The sequence below is a fragment of the Eumetopias jubatus genome, unplaced genomic scaffold (genome assembly GCF_037043125.1).
Source record: "Eumetopias jubatus isolate StellerSeaLion01/CBP00866 unplaced genomic scaffold, mEumJub1_p1.0 scaffold_14, whole genome shotgun sequence".
Lineage (NCBI taxonomy): Eukaryota > Metazoa > Chordata > Mammalia > Carnivora > Otariidae > Eumetopias > Eumetopias jubatus.
In genome coordinates this window covers 13,958,843-13,982,786 of record NW_028274820.1, presented here as the reverse complement: position 1 = coordinate 13,982,786, position 23,944 = coordinate 13,958,843, and the positions used below count along the sequence as shown (strand labels likewise).

Below are 23,944 nucleotides of genomic sequence, written 5' to 3'. Positions count from 1 at the left end.
TTCTTTAGGTGTATGTTCCCCAAATTTGAGGGGACGATATTTACTCAACCACCTTTACTAACCTGGAGGTGAGGAGAAACTCCCGATGCCCCACCCCTGGGACTGAGGAAGACACACAGAATTTCAAAATCTTTCTGTGTCTGCCCTCTGAGTTCTTGAATTGTCTTACTGGTTTTCAGCAGCATAGTCTAGTCCCTCCCTTGGATTGCAACATCTACTGAATCTTGGTGCTTCAAAGGAAACTTCAGGTTAGCATTCTGTTACAAGACAGGGAGGATTTAATTATTTTTCATGGTGAACTACTGTTTTCTGTTCTTCATGGTAAACTATTTTCATGGTGACATCATAATACTCAGAATAACACAAAGGAGCCTTTACAAATTAGTACAAATGCCAGGAGTTACCACACTGGCACGTAAGTAAAATTAAGTTATGAACGAACACTTATTGAACACCTATTTGGTTGGTGAAGCAGTGTTCCGTGCTTTGTGTACATTATCTTATTTCATCCTCACAATATCCTTATGAAGTGGGCGTCATTATTCCCATTTTACAGATGAATACCCTGAGGTTCTAGGAAGTGAAGTAATTTGCCAACGATGTCCCACGGGTTACTGGCAAAGCCTGGGCTTGAACCTGGCCAGTGGAGAATTTTATTCCTCTATAGACCTATCCTAAATTCTATTAAGGAGAATGATCCTTAATGGCTCTTAAGAAGATTTCAGAGAAGAGGATTGTTTCTATTGATGCTATTTGCTGTCTTTACAACATCCGGCTTTCATGCAAATTATCCTTCTCCCAATGTGACCGCAAGTGACACTGTGAAGATCCTGGCACCTCTAATTCTTTACTCTTGTCTGTGAGTGTGTTTCCAAAATCGAAAACCAATAGCGAAGCATCCAACGGGGATCCTAATTCTAACTGACAGCGGGAAACATTGAGTAGATAGATATTCCCAGGGGTAGAGCACCTCTCAATACCCATAACACAAGCGTCAAAACGTACACCTTTTAAGACATTCTGTTTCACAGTTGCTCATTAAAGAGCTACGTGTCATCCATTTCTTGCAAATTGCTCTAAGATAATTTGTCTCATCTCTTGGGCTTCGGTGATGCCATTTTTAGGCACTGCCATTCCCGATGCCCATACCCAAGCCAGACATTGTTAGTCACTAGTGGTGCTGTATTTTTCCCAAACCCTGAGACCTCCAGAGTTCGGGGAAGCCACAGCCAACTGATTGGCATTGCCTCCAAGATTAAAGCCAAGGGTCCTTAGTTGAGCATCTCCCTCTTTTGAGCTCCATCATCTGCTTATCTTCATGCTTTTACTCTTCTCTGGTTCAGATTCTCTGCTAAAGCCCCTCTCAATATCCATGCCTCTCTTTTTCCCCATCTTGGACAGAGCCAAATGCAAGAAGGCACGACTGCATCTCGGAAAAATAAATTTTGTTTGGAGAATAATTGTTTTCTCCTACCTTTCGTGGAATCAACATCCTAACCAGAGCTGCCAAAATAATTCTAAGTGGGTTTAACCTTACAACTGGAGGCAAGTGAGATCACTGACTATGTTATATAAAGAAGACAAAATCCTCCTTCAGAGAAAGAGAGAGAATGGCTATTGCCAGACCACAGAGGAAGGGGAAGGTGATGGGCTGCTTCCATCCTGGGGATCGCTCACCACCCGCTCCCTGGCTCTCCGGTGCTCTTTGTTCGATGCTAGTGTTAACAAAAGCCTCTTGACCAAAAAATGCTGAGGTTACACAAATATTTGGCAAAGAATTGTCTCTGCGGATGGATTGAACATGCTGAGAAAGTCACCGATTTACAGTATGGACAGATTTCCTTTTCTTAAAGATATGTGCAACAAAATTACTTGTCATTCTGACATCTGCAAACACATTCTCCGAGGCAGAGTTTAACAGCATGTCATAGACAATTACCTGTGGCCCATCAGATGACTTGTCTGGGTGCCCTGGGCTTCAGTGATGCCAGCATCGGCTGCGGCTGAGGACACCACATGTGGGCAGTGAATAAATTCAGTGCACATTATCCTCCATCGGTCCTAATTCGTCCCTACTGAGCACCTCAGCTAGCACGACGTCCGTAAGGGCACTATGATGATAACCCGGTGACCCCAAATTGCTGAGATTTGCTACAGTCCCAAGATAATCTTTATGATGGCTAAAGTCCTAATTGCCACTGAATGAACAACAGTCACTTTTATGTGTAAGCCACCCAAACTTCTACGGAAACAGGGATAGATGTGTTAATGAACACTAGTAGTCATTTTAACTATATTTTTTAGTTGCTCTTATGACACTTCATTTTAGGTTGTGGTTTATGCTCATAACTCCTCCAAGGAAAAAGACAGGTGGACACGAGCAACAACAACCAAGGAAGTCCCCTGTCGAAGAGGCCAGAGCTCTTTTAGGTCACAAGTTATCATTACAATACAAGTAAGGGCCCAGGCCTGGTTAAAGCATTCATGAGAAGATGAGTCATTACTGTTAGGGCCAGGGCAAAGACATCAAGGATCATTGCAAATGATGCCTGAGCTATTTGCTGTGGGATTGATGGGGCAATAACTTCACCCAAAAATTTCTAATGTTGCAACCAAGGCATAAAGTAGGCCATGCGTTTTGAATTGCAGTGGAAGTCAACGAATCCAGCAACCCCTCTGTCAGGGATTCATGGAGGCTTTTTGCTTCACCCTTAGCCAACTACAATAGCATCCGGGTGACTGAGCTCCTCTCCAGAGTCTCTCACTGCTTCAGTCTCTTCTATCCACACCTTTGTCTTCACACCAGAAATAGTTCCACTTCTGTGCTCCTTTCCACCCCCTCAAAAACCATCCTTGAATCCCCTTGCCTGGAGGGGATTTGACACCTTCCATGCTGACCTGTCCCTGCTCCACTGTCTCAACTGTCTTGCTTGAAAACTAGTCAGTGCACCATCCAGCTAGTCTCTCGTTTGGAATGGTTTCTCTGCCCTCCTGAATCCCACCCAATGCTTGAGGGTCTGCCCTGCCCCCATTTCTTCAGTCAAGTCTCCCTTAACCACCCTCATCATTCTTCCTCCAATAGCGCTCATTCATTCCCAGTATGCCTTGGAGCACTCATCACATGGATATAGAGATTCTTATCAGGTAGTGCTTGCCACTTGTTTGGTACTTATCATTTCTCTGTTGAATTGATAGAATCTTGGCATGCAATGTGCCTGCCTTGTTGCCCCCTCCTCTGCCCCCAGTTGCATCTTCTTGGTCTTCTCCATGGCGTGTGATGCCACACTCCCTGCAGAAAAGAGCCTGCAGGCAGCAGGCTGCTCTGCCAAAGTCAGTTCTCTCGTATAGTTAATGCCTTGACCAGGAGTCACAGTCTACTGGCTGGCCTTGTTCGCTCAGCAACACATCTTTCCATCAGGACTCTCCTAGCTGCAAATCCTGAGCTCTGGGAGCCAGAAATGCAAACTCCAAAGGCTAGTCTTCGGGCTACAGAGCTCTCAGAAGCATCCTCTCTCTCTCTGCCCTCCAGTCAGAGTTCTCCTAACATCAAAGATCAGTTTTAATTTCCTGATTTCCTTGGAATATGTGTAGATGTAAATACTTCCCTTGAATATCAAAAGGCCTCTAATTTCAAATACAATTTCCACAAGTAAAACTGCCAACTTTACGCAAGTGCCAAGGGCCTCATACCATGGCTGCCCCGGCATCTCTGGCTTCCTTGTTGAGATCTCTCTGGCGTCAGGATCCGAGGAAGCGTTTTGGTGAGGTCTGTGGAAGTGCTGAGAGGAGTCGGGGCCAACCGAAGCAAAACAGGCACATCTGGGAATTTGTAGACAACACAGTGTGTGATCATCTCTACCCTCGATGAATGGGAGCACGCTGGGGGATATTAGGAAACCCCCATAGTGCACTGCCAAGTTCATGATGTGCCCAGATGGTCATCCCAACTCCCCTGCAAAGGGGAACAAGAATGAGAAATGCACAGCTTCACAGAAGGCTTCCAGACCTCGGAACTGTCCAACCCCACCCCCCCAGCTGGCAGACAAACCCTCCTTGCTAAAGGGCCCCTCCAGCCGTGCAGTCCCAGATCCCTCTGGCTCTGACATGAGTGCTGTCCTGCCCTCCACAAGTGATGCTGGGGGCCCCAAAAGAAGAGAGGAGCTGGTGGGGGAGGAGACGTAAGTGGCCCCATGTTTTAGTAATGTCAAGCACAGTGTTTGGAGCGAGGATGCACTTACAGGAAAGGCTGGTGAGTCGTTTGCATTTGCCTTTCCTCTTTCCAGCGGGAAAGCAGGCCAAGCATCTCATTACTGCGAGGGGAGCAGAGACTCGTGTCAATCTTCTCAGAGCAGAATGCCTCCCAGCATCACAGTGAGCTCTGTAGCTGTCAGGCACTGTGCCTCAGCGGAAGCCTTCTCCCGGCTTACTTACTCACACGGGCTCCTAAACACGCTGACATGCTGCCTAAAATAGAACCCACAACCCTGCCACCTAAATGAATCGGCTTCTCTTGGCTTTCAACTCAGGCCAGTCCAATGGAGTGGGACTTCTCAGGCCGAAGACACGGGGAGGCCAGAGTGGACCAGTCAGACTGGGTGTGGGAGAGGACCCTGTTCCCCCGGCCTCTCCACACTGCCTGTGGGGTCAGAGGAAGAGCCTCTGAAGCCTAAGCTGCTTCCTGCAAGGCCACTCATCAATGCAGTACTTAAGTGCTCTCATCTATCCATGTGGACTCCTGATCTTGCTGGCTGGGCCTGCTGGGACGGGCTCACTGCTGATGCTGCAGCCCGGACCCCACAGGCTTGCTCAGGGAGACCCGCAGAGCTACGGACTCTCTAAGAGCCTGCTGATCGCTTTCGCAGTCATTACGTGACCTTCATCGGCATCCACGGACAACTGCCCCCAATACTTAGCATGCACACAGCTCCTCCAGCAGCGCCATCCCACGGGGGCTTCTGCTGTGGAAGCAACGGCCTAGTGAGAAGGGGGCGCTCCCTCCATTGTGATCCTCCGCAATGAAAGGTGCGCTCTTGGGGTTCTCCTGTGGTTCTTGTTGCTTCTGGAATCCTAGTGATAGCAGAGTCTAGAAGCCATTCATTCAAAAGACATGTGTGGAGAACCTGTGTCCAAAGCCCCCTCTGGAGTGCTGCAGGGGCAGAAAACAGAAGCATTTATAAACAGACCACAAGCAGCGTGTTGTCTGGAGGGAAATTACAAACGGGATGCCGTGCCCTCCCTAAGAGTGGGTCCTCGCCAATGTCCTCCATGCGGTGGGAACCAGATGACATGATGGAAGAGTCACCATCTGGGGCTCAGCGGACCTGGACTCCAGCTCTGTCACTTACCAGCACCTACATCAAGTGACAGGTGAGCCTACGCGGTCTTACCCACTTAAAGGGGGCGGGACTAATGTGCAGTTGCTAGCGGACGTAAGAACGTGGAAGGAAATGAAACCGTGGATGTAAAAGCACTTCCGGAGACAGTATTAGGAATATGTCTTGGTGGCCCCAAGGCTGCATTACCACAGTTCGCATCTGGGAGGGGACCCTGGAAGGTGACTCAAAGAGCAGCGCTGCTGAACCATCCCGTGCCGTGTGGAGGGGAAAGCATCCAACCACCAGCTCCGTGAACTCCCCTAGAAGAGTCCGTAACTTTGGAAAACACATCATCTTTTCATTCTGTACTGGCAACATATGAATGTGATCTATGTTTCCAGATCTCAGAGACACCCTGACCATTTGCTATCCTGCCTATGCGCCCTTCCTCCTTAGCACCGTGAGTGGGTCCAGCGAGGTCCCTCCTGCAACACTCTGCCTGATCCCTTCACTGAAGCCCAAGCCACTAGATGCAAGCAGAAACCTTATCTGCCACCTGCCACAGAAGCCCTGAACTTCTAACCCTTAAGATCCAGTTTCAAACACATTGTCTAAAAGGCATATTTTCAAAATTTCCATCTTCGGTTGCCATTCCAACTCTGTTTTAGAGTTGCAAGCATTTGTTTGTGATCCCAATTCTCTCAAGCCTTCAGAAAGCTGAGGCTCCTTGAGTTGGTAGGTGGCAGAGCTGGGAATGGAATCCCGTCTCCCTGATGCCAGAACCAGGGTGGTGAGGTGCACTCTTGCTGGCGTGCCAAGGACCTTGAGGGAGGAGTAGGATGAAAGGTAAAAGGATGCAGGGATGGAGACAATAGATGAGGACAAGGCAGGGGAAAGGATGTGAGGGAGCACGCTGGGTCTGAGGGGCTCATCTGGGGAAGATATGTGGCTCTCCTGCTAGACGAGGGTCTTGGTTGCCACGAGAAGTCCATCTTCTAGCTGGTTCTGAGACAACAAAGCAGATGTCTGTGAAATCCCAGGTTTGTGTCCTCACTGAAGCTTGGTTTTACTTTCAAGTAAGATGCTTTCCCCTGCCTTTCCATGCACCCCATTCATGTGTGCTTATCTCTCCTGCAGATGCTCATGCCCTGCCACTGTCTTCCACACCCACATCTCCAGATCTGGTCACCATGGTCTCTCGATGGGCTCTCGGGAGCATCCTGCACAGAGCAGGGCATGAGTGGTCTTCGGTTGCATGTGCAGACCCAGAGCAGAGCCCAGCACCTCACCTTTGGGCCCGTCTCTTGCAGATTATTGGGACCATTCCTCTGATGCCGAATCCAGGGCCATCAAGCCAAGCGGCGAGCGGCACTCAGGGCCTTCAAGTGCAGCCCATCACCCCCCAGCTCCTGACCAACGCCCAGGGCCAGATCATTGCCACGGTCATCGGGAACCAGATCCTCCCAGTGATCAACACCCAGGGCATCACACTCTCACCCATCAAGCCCGGCCAGCAGGTAACGGCCCCAAGTCCAGGCAGCCGTGGCTACCTGGACAACCCCCCCTTCCTTACCGCTCATCTTCTGTTTGGTCTCAATCAATGAAGAATAATTTTTAAATCACAAAATATTCCAACCTGAATCCTAACATATCAATAATTTCAAAAGGCAAGTAGTTCTTTTTTCATTCTTAGAGAATATAGGTAAGAGCTAGCTCTCTAATCCAAAACTATGAATATATTAAGTTATAAACCAATAGTGGCCTACAATTCAATAGTGATGCGTCCTTACTTTGACACTGATGGTACTTAATTTTCAGACAATTTTAAAAGGGTTCAAGAAGAAACCAAGACCATTTATGCCTTAACTGTAAATGAGAAAAAAAAATTACTCCATTGCACAATAAAGCAGGGATTATCCCATAAGAGGGCAGGTGTATACAAAGTTTAATATCATCACAGAGATGGGAGTGGCCAACTTTGACTGAAGAGTTTTGAGTTCTCACAGATAAAATGATTTGGGGACTGAGTCTTGTTGAATGAAGATGGAGCAATGATGGGATCACAGTACGCCAGGCCACGGGAACAGCAGGTGCAAAGCCAGGGGAATATGAAGGAGGATGGAGTGTTGTGAAACAGAAGAAAGGCTCATGTGATTGGAGTGCAGGGGGCGCTGAGGACAGTCATGGAAAGGGCTCCATAATCAAGCTGGAAAGGATGGACTTCGTCTTTGTGTGATCTTGAACACATCATGCATCATCTCTGTGCCCGTGTCCTCATCTGTAAAATGGGGATAACCAGTACCTGACTCACAGAGTGGTTGTGAGGATTCAATGAGTCAATCTATATGAAGTGGTTAGTGCCTGGCACACAGGAAGCCCTTACATAGTCATGATGATGGTGATGACCATCTACTCTGCAGGCTTGGGAATCTGTGAGAGTATTCCGAGGGAGGAATGACATGCTCAGCTTCATTTTTCAAGAAAACAACTCTAACTCGGGGAGCAGATGGAGGCTGAGCTGAAGTGGTGAAACATCTATTGTAAACAAACCATTTAAGAGACTATAGCAAAACACAAAGAGGAATTTATGAAAGCATGCGCTGGATAGCTGAAACGAAGGGTCTGGAATTGTAGTAGCATCCAGGACAGGATCTGAGAGTCAACGAGTGCATACGGTATAGCTGAGAACAAATCCAACATCCAGAAAAAATCAGGAGGAGCGAGAAAAGGAAGGAAGATGAAGGAGTCACTTGGGGAAACAGCTTTTAAGGAATGGAAGAGGAAGGGAGAGATGGAAGAAGTGGCCAGTTAAGGAGGAGAGGAATCCAGAGGGTCACGATCTAGCATCCAAGAGTTTTTTAAAAGTAGGAAGTGGACACAGTGTCAAATGCTACAGAGATGAAATCAGGTAAAGCAATGGAGAAACATCAATTCCTCTCTTTCTTTGTTGTAACGCTTTAAAGTCTGGAGCTGCTCTGTTTGAAACATTTTGAAACCAGCAGCTGGGTGAGTCAAGAAGCAAAAGTTGGAAGGGCTAAGACTCAGATTTGCAGTTGAAGGGTGCACTAACAAGAAAGGTGATGGGAGGAGAAGATAAATATTAACAGTGAGTACGTGACTGAGTAGATGGCCTCACGGGTTGTTGGAAAACTATAACGTAAAGCGTCTAGCAAGGAAATAAAATACGAAGGAAAAAGGAAGAAGAAAGCACTGCTCAGTTCTTCATCATTTGTCTGTAACAAAGTAGAAGTGTCTTTCCAGAGATCTCAGCCATTTGGCTTCTGATCCAACCCTGCATACAACCCACTCTTGGTGGCACTCGAAGACTGTGCTTGGAAAATCCAGTTGCTTGTTCAATAAATATTTTTAAAAATTTGTTTAGTATATATATTTATTGACCACCTGCCATTTGTCAGGCACTGTACATGGAAGCTAGGCTGGTGGACATGACAGATACCATGAGCCCTTCCTTCATGGAGTTCACAGTCTAGCGAGGAAGATGGACATTCATCAAAGACTTGCACAAATATGTACCTGAGATCTATAGTAAATGCCATGAGGAAGCAGTGAGGGGATCTATGAGTAGATCAAGCAAGGCTACCTCTTCCACTGAGGAGTGAACACTAGGTAAAACCAAGTCAGGTCTGAACACACTTCCCAGAGATGGGGGCTCTGGTCTTAATGCCCTATGGTTCTCCCTCCAAATCTAAACCACTGCCTGGAGAGCCAAGGCTCCCAGCACCCCTCTTCTTCCTCAGCTTAATCATACTCAGTGGCTCACTCCCTGCCAGATATATCACTGAGGACTTCGCTCCCCTCTCCTCACCCCTATCTCTCAGCTAGCTTATTTCTTTTACTATTTACAAGATGCCATCTCTACCTTCTAAATGGTTCCCTAAATAAGGTAAGAGCCTCTATCTTTTATTGGCTTTTTAAGACCTATTTCTATGTGTTCAAACTTATGCTAAAATTATCTCTAGGGGGAAAAATGAGATCAGCCTCTTTTCATACAATCTGCTGAAAACTATTTCTGTCAGTAAAGCCAAGTTGTAAATTGCCACAAAGGTGATGAATTAATTAGAAATCATCAACATTTAATACAAAACAGCTCTCATTCTCACCTTGGATTTCAGAGGAGGGCGTGTAGGTGATAGACGATTCCAGTTACATAAAATTACAGCTCTAGATTTGAGGTAGGATGGTTTTAATCCAGGAGAAGGACCTAGGCAAGAAATGGCCCCCCAAAAAAAGGCAGATATGGTGCCATTCCTCCACTCTTTGTCCAAAGTAGACATCATTGATCCATTTCTGCCACTGTGGGAACATGTGGTCCTCTGCTGCTCTAACGGCCATGACTATCTTCTTCACAGTAGAACTGGAGAGCTAGTAACTGGTAAGAAACAGCCAGCCCCTTGGGGGTGTGCCTTGCAAGTCCACTTCGTGTCAATTATGAGCAGCATCCCAGAAAGCAGGACTGTCCTGGACGGTGTACATGAGTGCTGAGAGGACATGTGAACACAGCTGGAGAAGAGTGGCATACGAACCTTCCTGAATGTCCAAGTCACAGCAGGCGCCCCCGGGTCCGTCCTTCTTGTTGCAGCCATGTGCACGTGGTCTATTCTAGTCCCAGAAAGATCGAGGGAACCAGTGGGGAACCTGGTTAGAAATATCAGGAAATGGTGGAAAGAAACGAATGGCTATTGTTATTTCTTGGCACCAGCTCTGAAACACCTTGAAGCACCCCGGAACATATAGTAGAGTGCTAACAAGTTGGGTGAATTGACAGGAGATGCGCAAGTCTGAGTCCTGGATATAAAAGCTGGGATCCTGAGATCATAAAATGCCCAAGAGTCCACAAGTAAAAAGCCCAGAGCTGGAGGCATAAGGATAGTAGTCTTCAATTTTTTTCTTTAAATACTACCCTTTACATTGAAGAAATATAATACAGACAACCGCTAAAAAATAAAGGATTTCTATCATACAGTAGAGAAGTTTCTCAATTTATTTTTTCATGTGATTTATGACAAATGCCTGCTCTCACAAGAGCATAGTTCCAACAGTAAAATACGTCATAAATTACAGGAGCAGAAAGTTCCCTAACTCACACTCAGAAGGGAGTTCACTTTCACGGAGTAAAGTACCTTGGACCAGATTACCCGGGGTGACTTGTTTTAATTTAATGAAAAAATTACATCTTAACTTCATTTTTACATCTGCCTAGCATTAATTAAAGGAACCTGAATAAAATCTAAGAGTGGACCCTCAACTACTCTTGATGATGATTTATTCCAATGATAAAAGATTGAGAACCTGCAAAGTTATCATCTGGAATGCAAGCAATATATTTTTAAAATATATACCAAGACTCAATGGCACTAGATTCAGCCTTCACAGTATCACATCAGAGATTCTTGGTGAGCAATACAAGAGAATAAAAGTCAGAAGAAGACTAGATAAAAAAAAAAAAAAGAAAAAGAAACCAAGAAAGATAGAAGTATCTTTCTGGGCATGAAAAAAAAGCTACTTAATACAAAAATATTTGGTGGATTTTGAAAGTAAGCTTTTGTTCCCTCCATTAGACTCTGCAGCTACTGTGGATTATGGCGAACTCCCCACCAAAGTGAGAGGGCCCCACATCCCCTGGTTTGCCCTTACAACCCCTGACCGTGAATTAATGATTTCTCCGTAGCCGCACAGACATCATTTTTGTGTATATTTTTTCTCCCTTTGACTAAATTCCAACAAAATTTAGCGGGAGTTTGTAGCACCATTAAGAGGGTAGAGACACTTGAAAGGGAAAATGTTGCAATTTGTAAAATCAAAGCAATGAAAATTTTCAGAAATTAAAGGCTGTAGCTGTAATCCTTGGAGACTGTCCTCTATGAAGGCACGCAACTTCTCTTCAAAGAGTAATCTTGGCCTTTATAGGAAACCAAAGGAAGGTAGTTCATTTAAATCGGCTCCTCAAAATGCCATCTGATTATCCAAATCCATTCATTTGCTTTTCAAGTAAGTACAAAATGTACTCCCTTACCTGTTTTTGAAAATCAACTGCCTTTCCCAGCCCCTGCCTGCCTATCACAGTGGTTCCCGATCTCTTTCTTAGAGCCACCCACAATGAGACATAAATGAGGCATTTCCACCCACAAGGGATCTGAAATAGCATAGGAGTTTTCCTAGATGGATGCAACGTGTGTATCAGCAACTCCAACACAAAATAGCCCTTTGACCTTCCAGCCACACAACTGGGTGTCTCGCCCTTCTGGTCTCCCCTCGTCCCTCCCTGCCAAGCCCAGCTGACAGTGCCCTGGCCTGGAATGCCTTTCCCACCGTCTCTGTCTGGCAAACTCTGGCCACCGTCCCTCTGTCCCGGATCCCCCCTTCTCGAAGCTTCCCTACAAGCTCCCTCCTCTCTGCTTTCCCCCCTGCTCCATTCCTTTTCATCACCTGGGCTGTCATTAGGTATCTACACCCGAAAGACAGGGAGCTGGCTGACTCAGCCTGGTTCAGGACCCCACCCATGGTGGGGGCTCAGTCAGTGATGTTCGGTTGAATCGCTGCACCAGCATCCCAGAGCCATGCTTCCAGAGCAGCCCAGCCCAGGCCTTTCTGTGCCTTTCCAGTTCTGTGCCTCCTGTCAGTTTGCAGTATGTTCCCAAGTTAGGGACCGCAGCTTGAGAGGGGCTCCCACACAGCATTGCCTTCTCTATTCATCTCATTTGTGAATGTTAACCCGTTCCTCTCACCCACCGCACTCTCCCAACCTTACTACCTCAACTCCATGTAATCCCTGGTTTTCTGCTCTGCTTTGTCCCATCATTGTGTGTCCCCAGTGCTTTTTAGGACTGCCACTGGCCTTGCCTGCCCGTGTGCGGTGTCTTCCTGAATCCTGCCCCCACGCTGCCTCTCCTCACTTCCCCGCAGCCTTGAGTGTCTGGTGTGACTGCTCTCTTTCTTGAGCCCACTGGTATTTCCGCTTCCGGGGCTTCACTCCCCTACAGACAGGAAGTATCTGAGGGAGTCTTACAGCTGGGGCTCTTCTTCCTGTGCAGGTTAAAGAGCCACTTCCCAGTCATGGAGAGAACTAGGAGGAAAATCCAGGGAGTGGGGGCACCTGGGTGGCTCAGTCGTTAAGCGTCTGCCTTCGGCTTAGGTCATGGTCCCAGGGTCCTGGGATCGAGCCCTGCATCGGGCTCCCTGCTCAGTGGGGAGGCCTGCTTCACCCTCTCCCACTCCCCCTGCTTGTGTTCCCTCTTTTGCTGTGTCTCTCTCTGTCAAATAAATAAAATCTTCAAAAAAAAAAAGAAAGAAAGAAAATCCAGGGAGTCTCCTGGACCCTGCCAAAAGGACAGCTCCCTCCTTGCTTTTTTCAAGCCTTACAAAAGATAATTCAAATCTCCACTAAATATCATGTTTCAGGTCCTCAAAATTTTTCAAGCTAGCTTGTCCTGATATAAACCCTAAATCTTATCAAATCTAAGATCTGGGGTCCTGTCCTACCCACAGTGGAACGAGCAGCTCAGTAACACTCAGGCAGTCATTATGTCCTCCTCATTCTTGAAGGTTCTTATTAAATCTGGGCTGTGGCTTCTCTTGTCTGGACATAATAAATACTCCTCCTTTACCCTTTTTCAAAGAGAAGCTCCTTCAAAACCCTTGTGTGGTCCCCCAACCATCAGCATCATGTAGGAACTTGTTAGAAATGCAAATTCTTGCACCCCATCCCAGATGCATCAGACCCCCGGGAAAGGGTGGGGGGTATGATCTGTGTTTTAACAGCCAGGTGATTCTGATAAACGCTAAATCTGGAGACCCACTGACTTCGTTTCTCTTCGAGCTATTATAAGGTACACAGTAGGTACTCAGAAAAGTGCAGGGACAGAGAGTCATGATGTCCTCCTGCATGCTCTTGCTCCTGCTAGAACTCTTGCGGTCATATTCACGTTCTCATCGCACCACCTGGGGGTTCAGTCTGTGGTTCATTATATGGCTCCCTGCCCTGACATACTTGTAAAAGGCCGGACCTCCTCCATTTTGCCTTGGCATAATTGGAGAGTTTTTCCTTCCCCAAATTAATCTCTCTATATTTAATTCCATTTGAATTCTACTGTTTATATGCATTCATTTTTCCAACTTGTCTAGGACATTCTGCATTTTATCCCACTTTCCAAGACCCTGTCACCTCCACTTATTTTTGTAGCAATTGTGGATTCAATTGGAAGATGCTTTATTCCAGAAACTAAAACATTATTAAAGATATACTGTGTTACACATGGAAGCTCTACAAGGAGCCAGGGCATGGAAAATCAAGAACGTCTGTAAAGCCTGCTTGTACTTGAATTTACTTTTGTTGAATATATTAAACACCCAGCAATTCCAGCCAACACAAACAAACCAACAAAGCCAGCCTTTCACACGCCACAGGAAGGGAGAAGCTTTTCAGACCTCGAATCCTGTCCTTCCCTGTTTGTCATTTCCTGGAAGAGATGGACATTCCTCCCTCCTTCCCTGGGTAATGCAAAGCCCCAGGTTAACATGAACTGCCCCTTCCCTCTCCTGTTTGGTTGGCTCTGTGCTCTCAGCCTGTATGAGTCTGCTTGGGGCTGACAGAGTGCCATAAATAGGGTGAAGTTTATTGTCTCACAGTTCTGGAAGCTAGAAGTCCAAGATCACTGTGTCGGGCAGGGGTGTCTTCCCCTGATGCCCCTCTCCTGGGTTTGCAGGTGGTCACCCCCTTCCTGTGTCCACATATGGTCTCCCGCCTCTACCAGTCTGTGTCCTAACCTCTTTTTTGAAAGACACCAGTCATACTGGATGAAGCCCCACCCTAAGGACCTCGTTTTAACTTCATTACCTCTTTGAAGACCCAATCTCCAATTATAGTCCCATTCTGAGATACTGGAGGTTAGGACTTTATCATATGAATTTGGGGTGGGACACATTTCAGCCCATAACACAGCCTATTTACATCTGACTTACAGCTCAATAAAAGGCAAGAAAGTGATTCCCCGAACTTAGATAGAAACAAATTCCAGATCCTTTAGGCAGTGCAGTGGGGGTATAGTGAATAAATAGAAAATGTGATCATATAAACAGGATACTGAGAAAAGTAAATTTGGGGTACAACAAATAACTGGGACTCATTACATTAAGCAAAGGACAATCTATAAGCAATTCCATCCAAGATGTGTCCCAGACGACACCAAAATCATAGTGCTCTGGCCATCTCTGACTACCATGTTTTCCTAAAAAATATGACATTTTTAAATTCAGGACCTATAGAAAATAATCCTAAACTAGAAAAATACTTAAATTGTCATATTTAGCGAAACAGATGAGATATGTTCAAAATGATAGACCATGATCTACGCTTGTGCTGATCAACTCTAGCGTGTAGCTCACCGTGACCAATTTGAACACATCTCATGTGTCCCCACACCATCCAGCTAGAGCTTCCTGCCGTCCTCCTGACTCATACCTGTCTCCAGGGGTAGACAGGAGTGGGGCAGTGGTGTGCCTGCTGGAAGGAGCGCTGGCTCCTGTGTCAGACTTTCCTGGACTCAAAACTCAGTTATATCAGCTGTGTGACCCCAGGTAAGCCATCTTAAGTCTGTTTCCTCTTCTGTAAGGACAACACCAATACCTAACCAAAAGGGCTAATACTAAGATTTAAAAGTCTACGTAAAGACATGTGGGAAGCATCTCATCAATGGTATCCATACAGTTGGCCTCTCAAGATCAAGCCAACCAATGTAATAAAACATCTGCCTTCTTAGAAGCTTCTAAGTCTCTTCTCTCCAGGAAGGAAAAGGAAAGAAGGCTTTCCTTCAGGCTTCTCCTTATTCCCTAATAACCTGCACACTCTTTTGGTGAAGTATGCCACTTTTTATGGCCAGTTATGTATGAGGCATTTACACACCTATTTCTTTTGCCAGTAATTACACAGTATAAGTAATACATGATTTTCAGATTTAAGTCCGGGTCTGAAAAACAACAGAATTAAATCTAATTCTAATGTTGCTTATTTAAAGTCTTTGAAATTTCTATATTGAAATCCAGAGTTGTTTCATGAAGTAGCTTAAATCTCTGCTTTCCCTTTCTTTATTTGATACATATATATTTTTTAAAATTTTATTATGTTAATCACCACACATTACATCATTAGTTTTTGATGTACTGTTCCATGATTCATTGTTTGCGTATAACACCCAGTGCTCCATGGAGTACGTGCCCTCCTTAATACCCATCACCAGGCTAACCCATCCCCCCACCCCCCTCCCCTCTAGAACCCCCAGTTTGTTTCTCAGAGTCCACAGTCTCTCATGGTTCATCTCCCCCTCCGATTTCCCCCCTCATTTTTCCGATGTTACATATATTTTTAAGCATATTTCTCATGAAACTAAGAACATCACAGATAAGGCTATTTTTTTGTCATTTACCTGAAAGAATTACAGTGCTAGGGATGGGAAGTAAGAGAAGTATTACTCTAACATCCTCTTTTTCTGAGGGAAGAAGTGATAAAAGAGGGTCAGTCTCTGGGCTCGTTTTGATATGTACAAAAGGCTATTCCATCTGGACTTACATGTGATTCTAGAATTAACAGATACATGTCTATACATTCTCTACATTAGAATGAGATATATGGGCTCCAGTGAGGAAGCTACTGCTTATATAATCTCGATTCTTGACAAGTAAGAACTTTTCAGAATTTTTCTTGGTTATTCCATATTGTCTGGTTAAACTCTGGAGGGAAAGCAGAACCCCAATGTCCTAAAAAAATGCTTATTTACTTTGGAAGAAATGTATCTTTCTTAGACACTTAGGTATCTTAGAGTCATCTCATTCTCTGACTGTGTGGACACAGGACAAGCTCTTAAAAGAACTATTTTATTTTCCTCTTGAATTTCTTCTCCTGCATAGCTTAAGGCATAAGGCCTAGTTTGCTTTTTTGTGTCATTAGTGAGACTGCAGCCCATTAATTTGTTTCTCTACTGAGTTGTATCTGAGGAAGAAAAATTTTAATTGATTATTGTCTTACCCAGTTCCTTGATGGTACTTTACCACACCCAGGGCCAATAAAATATTGATGGAATGGTAAAACGGAAGGCTATCTCATGATTCAGTGACTCAAAACTGTGAAAAGCTTTTGTCAAGTAACAATATTTAGAAGGACAACTCAATAAGTTAGAAGGGGTAGACTGACATGCAAATATCCATCACCTTTTATTAAGCAAATTAAAAATAGATTTAATCTTTAATATGTGTCCCTACAGAATAAAATTTACTGGATTCAATTGTTGATTATGTGCTCGGCAGATCGGCTAATTACTTTGGGGCAGATGTTTGATGCATATTAATTTGGGTTCCATGTCAATTATCACTATCTTTTATTCACAATATAACCTCCACTTAGCACAGTTCAGTAACAATAAGGATGTTCACTTGAAAGGTAACTTCAAGCAATTCTGAAGGGGGACAAAATGGCATCCCGGAAGGAGCCCTGAGCTATGAATGAGAGCCCGGATTCTAATGTTCTCCGAACCACGTGACCTTGGGCCAGTCATTTATGCCTCATAATCATGCTAGGTGTATATCTGCCGCATAGGGATGTCATATGAACCCGGGGGAGCAAAAGCATTACCACAAGGGACGAGAAGGGGAAAGAGCTCCTCATGCATTTCCAAAGTAGCATTTTACTAATAGTTGTTTGCAGGTAAAATGTTAATTGATGGTTAAAAACACGTTAGGGAATTTAAAGGACCGACAAATCCCAAGCATTGGTAAGGACAGAAAGCAACTGGAATTTTCATACATTTCTTGTGGGAATACGAAATGCTACAACCACATTGGAAATCGGTCTGGTAGTTTCTTAAAAAAGTTCAACATGCATTTATAGTAGGATGAAGGAATTCCACAATTCCACTCCCAGGTGTTTATAGAAGAGAAATGAAAACACAGGTATACACAAGCACTTGTACATGAGCGTTTACTGCTCTATTCATAATGGCCCCAGACTGGAAATAACCCAAACGTCCATCAACAGATGAATGGATAAACAACCTACGGCATAGATATCTATATGAATATAGAGATATATGCTACAAATATATACTGTATGTACTACTCAGCAATAAAAAGGGATGATGCTGCTGACACATGCAACAAAATGAATTTTAAAAACAGTATCCCAGCAAAAAAAAAAAAAAAACAGATAAAAGGAGAGTACATACTGTACGATTCCATTTTTAGAATCATGCCAAATGAGTCCATTGTGGCAGAAAGTCCATTGTGGCTGTCTGGGGCTGGGCCTTAGGGGGTAAATGGATTGCGAAGGGGATGAGGGAACTCTACAGAATGATGGGAAGGAAGGTCCTATGTCTTGATTATGAAGGTGGTGTCACAGATGTGTCTATTTGACAAAACTCATCAAACTGCATGCTTGAAATGGGTGTATTTTATTATGTATAAATGATCTCTCAATAAAGTTGAATGAAAAAATGAACAGACACACACACACACACACACACACAGGGAAGGCAGTGACAAATGTGAAGTTGACATGTCCCAGGCTGACCGTCAGATCCTGAGCAAGTGATCAGAGGTCAGGTCAGGCCATGGACTTTGGTGGGAGAGCCAACCAAAGTTCAGGGCCAGACCTGATTCTCCCCCTGGGCTGACTTCCTTTTATAGAAACCCTACTATACCTTTGTGAGTGTGACAATGGCCACGAAAGCAGTTTGTAAGCCAAGGAGGGCTATCTCCAGCCACGAAGGGTGCGATGGCTAAGGCTGATCGTGCACCTGTCCAGGGTCTTGAGCTGCCCGCTTTGTGTCAGCTTCCGGGGCGGGGCTTCTTCCAACCTCCCTCTCCTGTGCTGGGCTTCCCTCACCACCCAGAACAACAGGCCTTTGAGAACCTCTAAAGGAGCCATGAATAAATGGACATAAAGACAACCTTTCTCGAGGCGCACTGAATTTTGAAAATTAGGTTAATTCTTGCTTCTGGCGTGGTGATTAAGAGCTCGAGCCTCCAGGTCAGACTACACGTGTCCAGACACCAGCTCCCCTACACCTACCGGATGAACCCACAAAACCCTTTAACTTCTCAGAGCTTCCACTTCTTTGTCTGCAAAAGAGAGGTTAAAATAGTACCCACTTCACAGGCCGATATAAGAAATGAGCGAGGGCATCAAAGTCCTTAACACAGGGTGGCACGGAGTAAGAGAGCAACAACTGAAAGCTACAAACACTACTGGATATTTTTGTCCTGGCTGCCCCAACTTCTCTCTCCGTTTCCTATAGGACATCAGAGAACGTTCTTCCGCACTTTACAGTAATCCAGCCAGACTCTTTGATTGGGGGCGGGGGGAAGGGAGGAGGGGAGAGCAGAAAGTTCCCAAACTCAATTCACACTCAGCCTAAATGGGAACTTTCCTAAAAATACCAGTTACAGAAGCCAAATTGGTCGGGCACAGCCATACCCGTGAGCTTGAGTTGCACACTCCGAGGTGATGGCCAGCACTGTATTTTATCTGTACCTCTTGGAGCTGCCTGCCACGTGTGCTGTAATTGTGTGAACAGGCAGAAAAGAGTCCAGCCACATGCTGAGGTCGAGAAAGGTAGAAAATTGGGTGCTCCCGCAAGCCAAGTAGGGAATTAATAATATATTTAGGATTACTAATAAAATGCCTGTCAAGCAAGCTGCAACATATTATATACTAAAAAAAAAAAAAAAAATCCTGCCCGTTGTGTATAGAGTTTGCATTGTTCCTGAGCAATATAATGTTCTTGGAAATACAATGCTTCAACCCCAGATGAAACTTCTATCCCCTGGCATTTCCACCCTCCGATTTCTCACTCATGTGTGTATTTTTTACATCCCCTTTCCATGTAGCTCCACCAAGCCTCGCAGACGTCAGTGGGTCAAGCAGCCTCCCAAAGCAGCCTTCTGCACCTGGCTCACAGCCAAGCATCCATGTCTCAAAGCCCCATCCGGCAGGCTTCCTCTTCTTCCTCCTCATCCTCCTCTTCTTCAGCTTTGAGCGTGGGCCAGTTAGTCAGCAGTAAGTATCCTTTCTGGCTCCGTTAAATCATGGTGGCCTTCTTGTTGCCTATCTGCAATGCCTTCCCTCCTCTCTCTCTCTCTCCCCTCCCTTTCTCTCTCCCCACCATCCCTCCGTCCTTCTTTCTCTCGTTCTTTCAACATCAAAGAGGAATTTCCCGGCCTTTCTACGCCAATACTGGAATAAGGTCTCTGCCCAGGGCCAGATGGTTCCTTAGGGAAACAGGCCCCCAAAGCATGCCCCCTTGATGGGTGCGCGCAGGGCGGGTCTCTATCTCAAGCGCTTTCTGCCATGCTGAGTCAGTCCTGCCGCTTTCAGGAGGGAGAAGCTGATCAGCTTGCAGGCCACGAGCCACAGAGCTCAGAACTGAAATCGCCAACAACAGGTACTCAGCCAGCAGGTCAAGCTGCTTTTCCGTGTGTTTGAAGTCCCCTGCCTTCTATTTGTAGGTGTCAGAGGAAATAAAAGAGAGCGTGCCCATGGGCGGGTGGGTGTGTGTGCACATTGAGCCGCCTCCAGGGGCACGTGGGGAAAGCGGCACAGGCTGGAACAGGATGGGAAATCTCTGAACCACCATTCATAAACTAAAATAAGCCTGCAGGTCTGCTTCCCTGAGTGGGCCATATCTGAGAACACCATATCTGAGCTCATATATATGTAATGTTTAGAAATGGTATGTGGCCCCACGTAAAGACAGCGTGTGTATCACATGCAAATCAGAACATGTGGAGATGAATGGGACAATGGTCTGATTTCAGGTTAGTCGTTCACCTTTGGTGCAATTTTTACCCGTAAATAAAATGACAGAATGCGCACTTCGATTACAATTCTCCAGGAACCGAAAATCCAGTAATTACAGGTTTAAAGGGCTAAAGCACTGCATAGATATCTGTGCCATAAAATAAAGACACATCTGAGTATCTGTGTTTGATCAAGTGTCATGAATAACTTGTTATAACAGGAACAGCAGGAATCCTCACGTATCATCTGTAATGAGAAGCAAATTGGAGGGTTGCCATGCCCTCCCCATGCAAGCAACCCCCCAAAAAAGAATATATATGTGTGTACATACCTACATATAAGTTCAATTATATGGATAATTCAGGCAAGAAGGATTTGGAATGGAGAAGAGAATGGGGACTTCTGGGAAGATACGAAAATGCCCAAGTATCTCAACTAGCCTGGAGGCCCCTTAACCCCAAAGATGTGTCAACACCAGAGTTTCAGGGTACATATTGGAAGTTTGCCATCAACCAGTTATTACAGGTTGTTTGGATATACAACCCCCGTCATTTGGGCTAGAAACTCTAGTTTTACTAGAATAAAATCATAAATAAAGTTAATTTAATTATAGCCAGATTTTCCCCAAGAAAAACACTCCTCATCGGGGTATTAGGAAAGATTTCAACATCATTCCACTTCGATATTCTGCATAAGTTTCCACAAAATACTCTAGTTATAAATAGCAGCACGGTCATAAATTTAGGATAGGCTTTAAGCTTTGGTCCTGTAAGAAAAGGAACTGAGATCAAATATCTTATAGAGAAGAAATAAGGTAAATACCAAATAAAGTACAAATCATCCCACAAATACAGTATTTTACACAATGTAAACACTCAGTTCATGTTGGAGATGAATGAGTGGCTGAACACACAGACAGACAGATGGATGATACCGGGTTCTCTCTAGTCATTTGTCTCAAACTGGTCAGGAAAGGAGTAGCCTTTTTCAGAAATCCATCACAGAGCTACTTAGTGGGACAGATGGAATTTCAACTGCACGGTTGCCAATGGGGCATCTAAGTTCTGGGTGTATAATGAGTGAACCATATTACATATCCTGATATGAAATATAAAGAATGGGGACAGAGACTCCTTTACCATATGCACTTGAGGCAGGAAACTCCAAACTCATATGCAGAGCCTGAATGAGGAGCCTTCTCCGGCAAATATAGGGGAGGCTCAAGCAGTCCCCCTGGGGGTCGGACTTTATACAAACCCACTCCTGGGCTTAAAATTGCTACCGATTTTGAGCATGTTGTTTAATTGATTTCCTTCTGTCTCAAAACCCAACTACACAATGAATGATACACAGAGCATTTCTCTGATGCTGATTCTCCCAACCAATCTCTGTTTAAAACTTGATTTGTAAAGAAGGGTTTTCAGAGCACTTTCAATACCGTGCTCATTTTAATACAGTGAGGTCATAGAAATCCTCATTTGCAGATCTTGAAACTGACATCAGATAGATCCTGAAAGTACTACCCATTTTGGCCATCTTCTGTCAGAGGGACCACATCCCGTCTTGGTTGAGAGGCTGTGACACTCTGTGTGACAAAGCTAATGGGTGGCAGGACCAGGATGATAACCCAATGGGTCATACACACACTACACAGCACGGCAGCCTTCAAAAATCGGATGTTTACACCTGAATTTTATCCAGTGACATTTGAATGACAGTATATGTCAAATCACCTAAATATTCCTCAAATAATTCTTTAAGAGCCTGGACCCATGCCTTACAATTAAAGCACAGAGTTTTCCCTGAGGTAATATAAAGAGAAAAATTACACAGTGTGCATATTTTGAAATTATATTCAAGCATGAAATATCCATTTAAAATTATTTTTGTCTGAGATGAAACTTCACCAAATCTGCAGATAGGATAATATGGGGAGACCAAACCCCTACTTCAGATGTAGTTGTGATACAGATGAAATTACAGGGGAATAAGAGGGTGGTTTTGTCAGAGGCTGTCAACTTAAAAATAAAAACACAGTGCCATGTATATGCCAAGCACAGGAATAGAAATTAAGAAAGCAAAAATAAGCAAGATGGGCTCCCTGCCCTGGGGGAGGTCATGAACTGATAACAAAGAAACAGTTACAATAAAGAGAAATGAACACTATGATCAACACGTGAACAGGGACTATGGCAATACAGTTGCCTGGGTGGCTCAGTCGGTTAAGCGACTGCCTTCGGCTCAGGTCATGATCCTGGAGTCCCCGGATCGAGTCCCACATCGGGCTCCTTGCTCAGCGGGGAGTCTGCTTCTCCCTCTGACCCTCTTCCCTCTCGTGCTATCTCTCATTCTCTCTCTCTCAAATAAATAAATAAAATCTAAAAAAAAAAAATAGTTGATAGTTAACTTGGTTTTAGAGGTTGAGACAGAACAGAAAGACTTGCTAGAATAAATAATTCTTGAATTGCGTTGGATGGTTAATCAACAAATCCCTCCAAGAAACCAAGGCCAGGTCAAACTGGACTAGAACCTGTGGTCAAGACCTTGGTCAATGAACCCTCCCTCATCCATGGTCAAATATTGTCACCACAGTGCTGTGCAACTTGCCACTGTTCCAGAGAAAATGGAACCAGAAGTCACCCCCAAATCTTCCCCACTCCAGGCAAAAGAACATAGAGTTAATGCCTTAACAATGATAATGGGATCTTCATGTGCAGAGAACACCATATCTGAGCTCAGTGTTACCAAATAAGCAAGCACACTCCTTACTCCCAAGAACACCTCCTGTAGGTACCTGTTCACTGTTCCCACACAGCTTGCCCTGTGATATACCTTGTTCGTTCGCCACAGTCATCAGAAGTAAAGATAGTTTCTATAAGCAGGGTTTTGGAAAGTCTAACAGAGTCAAACAAATGACTTGAGAAATGTCCCAAATTGGCTCAAGATTTACACAGTATTGTTTAAAAACAGGTAGATTTGGGGGTTTTTAATTCTTTGCTGAGTTTGGTTTTGTTTTGTTTTTCAGTACACACTCTTTAAACCCCTGGCCAGTAAACCTGATTTTTTTAGACAGCAAAGGACTGCTGGCTATTACCAGAAAAAAACAAACATAAAGTGAACATAAAGATGCATGGTGATAGCTTATGGGACCCCTGATTCCCATGATCACAACTCACACTATTTTCCACAATGAAGTCACCATATTGCAAGTAAACTGTTCTCCCAAATTACATTGCACGTTCTTAAGTGGTTTCTTATTTCTCAGAAATATTTGGTAAATATGCCCATTATTTGCTGTGAGAATAGCATAAAAAAGCAGATGGGTGTTTACATAAGACCGTTAATTCATACTTGGCAGCTTCTTTAAAGTTGCATGTTTTTCATAGAAAAATCCCACAAACGGAGGTTGTAGAAGGATGATGTTGATGGATGGTGACGGTTCGACCCAGTTAGCAACCCCTTATACTGATGTCCATGTCAACTGGTGGAAGGAGCTAAATTTTAAAAAGTAAACAAAACAAAACATCTGTGCCGATCCATCCTCAGCGCTCAGTTCGGTGTGGACCCAGCGACCATACAACCAGATTCTGCAGAAAGGATTGTTTTCACCCAATTTCAATTTAGTTCCCATAAAAAATCTTTTATTTCTCAGCCTTCGCATTCCAGATTTGGTTTGGGAAACGTCATGCTTATGAAATCCTGCCAATTTTCAATGCCAGTTGATTCTAAATCTCTGGGCCAGTTAATCTCTATATAGGTTGATCTTCTGGCTCCTCTAGCAAGGGTCAGATTCGGGGCAGATCCTGGCAATCATTCTTGTGGCTTC

The 23,944-nt window shown here is 44.7% G+C and overlaps 1 protein-coding gene across 4 annotated transcripts in view; it reads left to right on the top strand.

Moving 5' to 3' along the window:
* The window catches only part of POU6F2 (POU class 6 homeobox 2), a 473,745-nt gene that overhangs the window by 441,349 nt on the left and 8,452 nt on the right, over positions 1-23,944 (top strand). For all 4 annotated transcript variants that reach the window (XM_088018442.1, XM_088018441.1, XM_028108923.1 and 1 more), the window contains 2 exons: positions 6,626-6,832; positions 19,209-19,377. In XM_088018442.1, coding sequence (XP_087874568.1) covers positions 6,626-6,832; positions 19,209-19,377 — 376 coding nt within the window. The remainder of the gene's footprint in view (positions 1-6,625; positions 6,833-19,208; positions 19,378-23,944) is intronic.